The 9,437-nt window shown below is 44.1% G+C and overlaps 1 protein-coding gene across 3 annotated transcripts in view; it reads left to right on the top strand.

Moving 5' to 3' along the window:
- Positions 1 to 5,724: 5,724 nt before the first annotated feature.
- Positions 5,725 to 9,437, top strand: part of LOC309518961 (multidrug resistance-associated protein 1-like) — an 84,070-nt gene continuing 80,357 nt past the window's right edge. For 2 of the 3 annotated variants that reach the window (XM_082199611.1, XM_082199610.1), the window contains exon 1: positions 5,916 to 6,085. In XM_082199611.1, the coding sequence (XP_082055737.1) occupies positions 6,035 to 6,085 (51 nt within the window). In that variant the 5' untranslated portion in view covers positions 5,916 to 6,034. Of the gene's footprint in view, positions 6,086 to 9,437 lie in introns of all 3 variants that reach the window. The other variant, XM_082199612.1, reaches the window with a different exon arrangement.

The following is a 9,437-nucleotide window of genomic DNA, read 5'->3' as shown; positions in this document are numbered from 1 at the left end:
CTGAAACCCCCTCCATCAGCTCCTAAGCCTCTTAAGATGTCATGCTCTGAACTCTTTCCAAAGTTAGACCCAGGTCTAAACACGGGTACAAGAAACCGTATTTCTTAAAGGCACTAATTTCTGCAGTGCCTTGATTTCCCAATGTCAACCTAACCATTGGTGAGCACCTGGAACCCCCTGGAATCTTGCTACTCCTAGGCAGAGATTGGGGTATTGTGCAACCTCTGTAACATTACCTAGTGAGCATGGAAACATGGTAGGAAAAATGAGCATTCCTTGTAAATTAATGGTGGACCAGCAGTCAAATCCAGGTGTCTCCCTCCCTCAGAAATCTCTCTAAGCCACACATACCTGCTAGCCCTGTTTTTTTTTTTTTTCATGGCTGAAATGTGTCTTTGAACTCTGCCAATGCCTCTTGCTTGCCTGGAAAGAGAGGGGTATTGGAGTGTAGAAACAAGCCTATTGTACAAAGATAACATCTGCATTCATTGTATTGCCCACTTTTGCCTCTGGCCCTTGAGCCGCAGAAGATTCCCAGAGCAGCAGGAAATAAGCTTGCTCCCTCTTCCATGTTACAGCCCTTGAGATATCTGGTAGATGGCTATCATTTCTCCTCTCTGTTTCCTCGTTTCCAGGCTAAACATACCCAACTCCCTCAAGCGTTCTTCATAAGGCTTGGTTTCCAGGCCCTTGATCATCTTAGCCGTCCTCCTCTGCACATGTTTCGACTTGTCAATATCCTTCATAAATTGTGGCACCCAGAACTGGACACCACATCCCCACAGTATTCCTGATGAGCCACAACCATTCCCCATTACTATTACTATCCATTTTAATTTGCTTAATCTCTTTTTAAAGCGATTGAAGCTAGTGCCCATCAACACATAAGATGTTCCATAGAGTAAACCTATGCCATGTCAAATGCTGTCTGCCCTGAAACTGCTGCCAAATAATTTCACTAAAGGATCCTAAGTTAGCATAGGGCAGAATGCTTTTCACACACATTTGTGTCTACATTGATCTCATCAGCATATGTTGCCTAATAATAGGGCTGGCTAGTGCCTTTTTTGGTAAAAAATGTGGTCCTGGTACTCATATCTTGATAAAAGATATTGCCAAAATGGCTGCCATGGGCAACAAAAAAAGAGAGGACTGTACTTTGTACTGTTGAGTACCATCGAGGAAAAGAAACACAGGGGGTGGCATATTTTAATGGCTTGTCATGAATTCCACGTCTGTGTTATTTTACTGGTATGCTGGAAATCGCTTTGTGATGAAAAGCTGTCAGAAAAATAAAACAAGCCACTCAAATCTCAAGAACTCTTTTCTGAGAACTTGCTGCTAAGGGGTGACACTTAGGAAACGTGTTGAGGATTGAGGTGACACCTAAAAAGCTGTTTTGTGTCCACCTCAGGAACCCAAAGCAGCGTACGAACGCCAGCCTGTGGAAAATTTATTTTCCCGTAAATGGTGCCCTGTGGAAACTCCGTGAGCTATGTTTGTTGGAAAATGTCAAAGAATGGATGGCTTTGTTTAGGAGTCTTGATCCGTTTGATGTTAATCGCACTTGATCCATTCCCGCCGCTCTGACTCTGTTCCTCAGCTTTCCCTTGGAAAAGCCGTTATTGTTCGTCAAGTTTATTGTTGAATTGGCAGCTGGCCTCTTTGGTGTAATGGTTTCCTTGTAAAACTTGTTTTCTGTGAGTACCGAGTTCTTCTTCAGATTGAATTTGGCTTGTATAACTTATTGTATGGGCAGAGTTGGTAAGGTGAGGCAAAGGTGTGCCTCAGGTGGCCAATCTGGGGAAAAGAACTGGGTGGATAGAACTGGACTGCGAATGCAGGTGGCGGTTCTCCTCTGTAACCCCACAGATATGGATGAGAGATGTGCAAAAGGAAAACTGGGCTATATTCAACGTAGCTACACTGGAGCCTGGCAGCACTCCTGGCTGCAGTTAAATACTTACCAAGCCTGCTTAGGGCTTTAGAAATTGGCATATTATGGGACACAATCCCCACTGAAACTAGGAGGATTCTGCTCTGGGTATCCATCTCCCACGTCACTGGCTTTAAACCCTGAGGTTCATTATGATGTTCATATTGTTCACCAGCCATACTGAAGCCTTGGATGATGCCTTCCTAGAGCAAATTACCAAACATTCAAAAAAGGAGAGCTATAGTAGTCATGGGAGACTTCAACTTCCCTGATATCTGCTGGAACTCAAACTCTGCCAAGGATGTAAGGTCCAACAAATTCCTCAGTTGCCTTGCTGACAAGTTCATTTTCCCAGAAGGTGGAAGAAGCAACAAGGGGATGGATCATCTATCTTGGACCTGGTCCTCACCAACAGGAAGGAACTGATCGACAAAGTGGAAGTACTTGGAAAATTGGGAGGAAGTGATCGTGTCTTCCTGGGTTTCATGATACAGAGGCAAGGGAAAGCTGAGTGTAGCCAGACATGCACTCTGGACTTTAAGATTGGCAATTTCAAAAAGCTTAAGGAGCTACTGGGAGAGATCCCATGGTCAGAAATACTCAGAGAGAAGGGAGTGCAAAATGAATGAGAGTTCCTTAAACGTGAAATATTGAAGGCACAAATGCAGACATTTCCAACAAGAAGGAAGTGGCGTCTAAAGAAAGCAGTGTGGCTGCATAAGGAGCCCTCAGATGAGCTGAGATTTAAGAAGGGAATGTATAAGAAATGGAAGAAAGGAGAAATCACAAAGGAGTATACACAAGTTGCAGGGAGAAGGTTAGGAGGGCTAAAGCTCAGAATGGGCTCAGGTTTGCAAGAGAGGTTAAAAATAAAAATAAAAATATTTATTTGGCTATGTTTGAAGCAAGAGAAGAACAGGCAAGTAGCAGGTCCTCTGCATCGAGAAGATGGATAAATGCTACTGAGTGACAGAGAGAAGGCAGAACTACTCAACAACTGCTTTGCCTGTCTTTATCCAAAAAGAAAGCAGTGCTGAACCTAGTGATAACAAAATAAACCATGCAATGAGGGAGCTGCAGCTCAAGATAGGAAAAGAGGAGGTAAGGGAACACCTAGCTACTTTTAATTAATTTAGATCTCCAGGGCCTGGTGAGCTACCCCCAATGGTACAAAGGATCTTGCTGATATAATCTCCTTTTATTTAATCCCCCGCACCCCGAAAATAACATTCAGTGCCACAAGATGCAGGGGATGCTTGGTTGAAACTTGATCTTCTAAGCACTCTTATTCAAGCAAGACCCAATAATTTCAATGACACTTTCAATCAGTGCTATTTTTCTAGAAAAAGGGGTGTTGGAACTCACCAAAAACACCCCCTTGTTCTCTTATAATAGCAATGGCATTCACCTGAGAGGTGCTGGGACTGAGTTCTTGTGAGTTCCAGCTGAAAAAAAGCCCTGCGTTCAAATATTATTATTATTAGTAGTAGTAGTTGTAGTAATAGTGGTAGTGATAGTAGCATTTTCATTCTACTTTCCCAGATGCATCTGAAACAGCTCACACAACACAAGTCATTGTATGCATACTTGGGAATAAGCCCTGTTGAACAAGATTTTTAAAAACTATTCTATTTCAATATAAACAGACATATCTGAGGATAAATGCAAAGAATGGATCAAAACATGTATAAAAGAGAGGTTGGAAATTAACGCTACTGTAGAAAGCAGAACAACGATAAGGAAAGGAAGTGCAACCATTATTTGCAATTGACATATGGGGGCGTGTGAGCAATGTAATGGTGCCATAAACCAATAAAATAATTTCTTTATTACTCTGTGCCTGTTAACTCAGAAAGCCCTATGGTGTCAGTGGAAGTTATTTGTTCCAAGCCAGTGTGGGTGGAATTGCTGCTTTAAAATGCAAATCTCTCAGCATCGTTCCTCAGAAATCTAGCTCTGCATTCATTGGGGCTGCCTGCAGAAAAATGTATTTTGGGTTGCAGCCTGAAACTGTTTTAATATTACATTAATTTCCAAAGCATTTATATATCTCTTTTCAGAACAGTTTACCAACCTCCTATTACTGTGTTTATTGAGTTCTAATCTTAAAAGATTACAAAAGGGGTGGAGATAGTGAAGTGAAGATCATAATGATGATGTGGTTTGGCCAGTACAGTGGTACCTTGGGTTACATACGCTTCAGGTTACAGACTCCGCTAACCCAGAAATAGTGCTTCAGGTTAAGAACTTTGCTTCAGGATGAGAACAGAAATCGTGCTCTGGCGGCACGGCGGCAGCAGGAGGCCCCATTAGCTAAAGTGGTGCTTCAGGTTAAGAACAGTTTCAGGTTAAGTTCGGACCTCCGGAACTAATTAAGTACTTAACCTGAGGTACCACTGTATTAACCTTTAGACAGGCTTTTGGCGCAGTGACTTAATTTCTTCTTTCCACACTGCTGTTCATCTGAGGTTGTATTTACCTAATTCTAAGACCTGCTAAGCAACAGATAGTTATTACGTCCTCAATATGTAAAACCACAGAATTCAAAGCGGGAGTACTTTCTCTTTACAGTGACTGTATACATATACATATGTATGTGCATGTATACACGGTTTACATCTGTCTCAGGAGACACTGGAGGAGTGTGACCCTGCGGGCGAAGTCAAATTTTTGGAAGGTTGCAGGTGCCTGCTGAGGCTATAGACACTGATATATGTGACTGATAAATGTATATATCATGTGCATATATATGTTTGTGTAGGGTTGCCATATTTCAAAAAGTTGTTGAGCTTTATTGGGGGACAAGAGGTAGAGACTGAAATATTGCATCGGCCAATAAAATAAAATGTACTGAAGATAGAGGCAAAAACTTAACTATACAAAATACATTCTGGACGTTTACATCAATAATCAAATAATAGATCTTCTAATTGTCCCTGCTAAAATGTTTGCAGTTTTTTTTGCTGTCACCTGATTATCTTGATCTGCTGGAAGAAAGGACACAGCTATGGTTGAGCAACCTGGTATGGATAGTAGAGGGGCAAGAACCTCAAATCTTTATAAAGAGTGCAAGCTAGAAGCACACGAGCTACTGATTCAATGCTGCCATCTCCACATGGACATAAATGCTTTCGTGGTGGGATTTTTTGAAACCGACCTTCAACCACAGCTGAAGGCAGTCTATCCAATCCAGTCTAGCCAAGTGTGTCTGTATTTTGGAATTGTTATAATTTTGCAAACAGGGGGCCGACGTGTCAAAATTACTAGATGGGAAATAATCATACCATGGGCAAAATGTCCTTATTATCGCAGCCAAATTAGTCTGTCGCTCATATCATATAGGCGCTAATTGTATTATTATTGAATTATCATACACACACATATATACACACACATTTATATATTCAGTAAAGCAAACAATTCCATTAGACTGTGCCTATTATTATTATTGAATTATTACACACACACATGTACACACACATTTATATATTCAGTAAAGCAAATAATTCAATTAGACGCCTATTATTATTATTATTACACATACATATACACACATACACACACACAAATTTATATATTCAGTAAAGCAAATAATTCAATTAGATAGCGCCTATAGGATAGCGAGAGACAGAATAATATTATCTATAGATAGTATATATATATAGAAGCCATGACTGTTTAAAGCGGCACCGTCGCGCTTCCACCGCACTGTGCAGACGGGCCCCCATCCAAGAGACCAACGGGGCCTGCTGCAGCCCAGGGGGCCTACTCTGAGCAAGGCGCCCGTGGACCGCTACGCGGCCTCCTCCCCCGGCCCTCCCGGTCTCGCCTCGCGGGCAGATAGGCGGGCGAGGGCCGGGGAGGAGGGGGGCGCGCCTAGGCCGCGGCTCTGAGGCGGCTCCTCCCGCGCCGGAGGGGGGCCTCTCCCTCGCCGCCCCCGACCGCTCCGCCCAATCAGCTCCGGCCCGGCTCGGCCGGCGGCTCCTCCTCCTCCCCGGCAGACGCTTCCTTTCCCTCGAAGCCGCCGCCGCCGCCGCCGCCGAGCGAGGCAGAGCTTTCGCCGGCCAGCCTGGGCAAGCGCCGACGCCGACGCCCGCCATGGACGTCCAGCGGCTTTGCAGGGGCCCGGCCGGCTCCGAGCCCTTATGGGTGAGAGGGTGGGGTGGGGGAGAGATGGGGCAGCAGCCCCGGACCCAGAGGCCGGGCTTTGTGGGGCGGGAGGGGGGGTCCCTTTGTGCGCGCCGCCTCCACCCTCAGCAACTGGGATTCAGTGGGGAAACTGGGAGGGTGAGGACAAAGACACCGACCCCCCCATATCTTCCCCTTTCTCTTTGCATCTCTCCCTCCCCCGGTTTTATTTTTCATTTGTTTATTACAGAGCTTGGAAAAGGTGCAGGGTTTTTTTGTGGGGGGAGGGTGTTTCTTTTTTCCCTGATAAATTTTTATTTTATTGGTGGCGGGGTGTGTCTTTAAAGTCAAGCAGCAGCGAGGAGGAAAAGCTGCAATGTTTGGGGAGAGGTGATTTTGTGTGTGTGAACTCTGTGCATGCTCTGGGGAAAATGAGGTCTTTATCCTGGCAGCTGTGAACTGCCCCCAAGACCTACAGAGGAAAGGCGGTGTGCAGATTGAACAGGTCAATAAAGAATTGGGAGATGATCCACTTCTTTTGCTCGGGTGCACAGTTAAACTGTGGAACTCGCTGCCACAAGCTGTGGCAAATGGGGATTGGAAAAATTTGCAGGGGGATAAAGCTGCCAATGGCTGCTAGCCATAATGGTGGCTGTGCTGCTTCAAGGTTGGGAGGAGGCGCCAAACGTCTGAATTTTAGTCTCTTAGGTTACAGAAGGCCAGCTGCAATTATGTCCTGCTTATGGGCTTGTTGGGATTTCTGGTTGATCCCTGTGGTAAATGGGATACTGGACTTGGGATGTTCTTACCTTAACTAGGGGAGTAACTCCCCATTGAGCACACAGCAGGGCCTGCTCATGAGTAAGCATATTTAGGATTTGCACTGCTAGACAGCCACACTTCACACTCATTAACCTGGGAGTAAGCACAGTTGCATATGCTTCTGAGTCATGTGTGTGCATTTTGGGCTCCGTTACTGTTTTTCTGCTGCCTGCTTTACTCTGTAATTTACACACACTGTACATGTTTACTTGGAAGCAAGTCCCATAGAGCTCAGTGAGGCTTACTCCCAGGTGCGTGTGCATGGGATCATAGTCTTTCATATAAGTGGGCTTAACAAATTATGTTTAAAATTGTATTAGAACAGTCAGCAGTCCCCCATCTCCCTTCATTGCCATGAACAGACTGTGTTAAACTCATTCCAAGATCCCTGCATTGCAGGGGTTGGACTACATGACCCTCATGGCCCCTTCCAACTCTACAATTCTATGATGTTGCCAACTGCTCACTGAATGCAACCTGGAGCAAAGAAATCAGGTTTGCACCCGCTCTGCTTTTGCCTGCTCTCATTCAGGATCCTCAGGTGTTCCCCTGGCCTGCTTCTAAACGTGGAACAGTTTTCATAAAGCAGAAAAAGGGAGAAGCCTTTGCAACATGTCTGTTTTTTTAAAATATCTGTTGGATCTGCTTTGCTGGGACTGGCCGCTGTCAGTTGCTATTGTGGCTAATCTCCGGTTCATCTTTTGTAGAAGTGTTTGCTTTTGTGCTGGTGTCATGTTTAACACGTCACATGGAAGCTGTGTGTTTCAGACGGCATGTTTTACCCTCTTGCAAAACTTCAGAAGACGCCCTGAACTTGTTTTGCATTCCAATTCCTTTTTCTTGTTCTTGTTCTGAAGTGGCTTCTATCCTTAATGTGTTTAGGGTTGTCTTTGTTACGAAGCGATGTAAACACACACACACAACTGTGTGCACCAACAGCTTATATAACAGGCCCACACCTAAGAGATTTTAATATTGGGCAAGGAAGTGGTAAGTGCTGCTGTCTTAACTCCTGTTCCTTTTCTAAAAAACAAAAACGTGTTTTTGCTGACTTCTGCATCTGTTCCTTTGGATTTAATTTCTGTGTGCAGAAGCTACTTAGGCTGCAATCTTGTGTACCCTTAACAAGAAATAAAACCACATTGAACTCTATGAACTCAGGCTTTTGTCTGAGTAGACGTGTAGGTTTGCATTCTTAGTGGAAGTTTCTTTATTTCTGACATACGGTATATTTGTTGGCACACGTGTTTTAGAGAGAATCTGACACTTGGGGGCAAATACCGCATATCTTGCTCTCTAAGACTCACTTTTTCCCTCCTAAAAAGTAAGGGGAAATGTGTGTGCGTCTTATGGAGCGAATGCAGGCTGCGCAGCTATCCCAGGAGCCAGAACAGCAAGAGGGATCGCTGCTTTCACTGCGCAGAGATCCCTCTTGCTGTCCTGGCTTCTGGGATTCAGAATATTTTTTTCTTGTTTTCCTCCTCCAAAAACTAGGTGCGTCTTATGGTCTGGTGCGTCTTATAGAGCGAAAAATACGGTACTTTTACTTTTCTGCTCCGTACTGCAATAATGAGTCTTAATGCTCTTGAGTGATGCAGGTATGTGAAGTGAAGTGGCATGATTCCAGTTCGGTGAAAGTTTGCATGGAGAAATTATGTCTCATCATGACTTTCTCTTTAGAATTTCGTAACCAGTGAAAGCTGGCGGTAGTTGGTTTTACTTGGTTCTTGTCATTCATGTATTGTACATTAATAAAGTGGCTTTATTATTAAATAAAGGGGGCCTTATTTGCTTAAAAGCATTTATGCTGCATAATTCTTGTAAGCTGTTTGAGGGTTATTTTTTTAAACAAGCAAGCAGTATATAAATTGCATGAAAAAAATGAGCGAAAAAATAATTTTCTGAACCTCTAAGCAATGTACAGTCTAAAATAACAAAGCTCTGTAATTGAAACAAAAAATGCAGCCTAAAAGCAGTAAGTAACAGTATGAAAAGGAAGTAAAACAGAAATTCAGAAGATTCAGACACATGAAACAGAGTCCTATCTTATGGGCCAGGGAAAACCTGAAAAGAAGTATCCCATAATGTGCCGTTTGATCCTTCTTTAAAAAACAGAACTGGAAAATCCAGGTGTTCAATCCGGCACCTCATATATACAGAGCCCCCTCCCTTAGCACTGACCGTTTCCCTCCACTGTCTAAAGCAGCTGTTCCCAAACCCTGGATGATTTTGGCCTACAATCCCCATTGTCCCCAGTCACCAGTATCAGCTGCATGCATCAGCTTCTAGTTTAGCCCTACAGGTGTCGTTCAACTACTGCTCTCATCCTTTCCCATTGGCCATGTTGTCTGGGGCTGATGGGAGTTGTAGGCCAAAACCACTGGCGGGTGCCACGTTGGAGAAGACTTGGTCTAACTTTGGAATTGGGGCAGAGGCACCTCTTGCACGCACTTGTGTGGCTCTGTAACTGCCATACATTAATTGCACTGTGTGAAAAAGCAGCCTTGCACCACCAGGAAGCCTGGCACTAATTTGCATGCGCCCATTTGAT

Source organism: Podarcis vaucheri (assembly GCF_965113315.1).
Source record: "Podarcis vaucheri genome assembly, chromosome: 14".
Classification (NCBI taxonomy): Eukaryota; Metazoa; Chordata; class Lepidosauria; order Squamata; family Lacertidae; genus Podarcis; species Podarcis vaucheri.
Note: the sequence above shows the minus strand (reverse complement) of the source record. Positions and strands in the feature narration are given on the sequence as shown.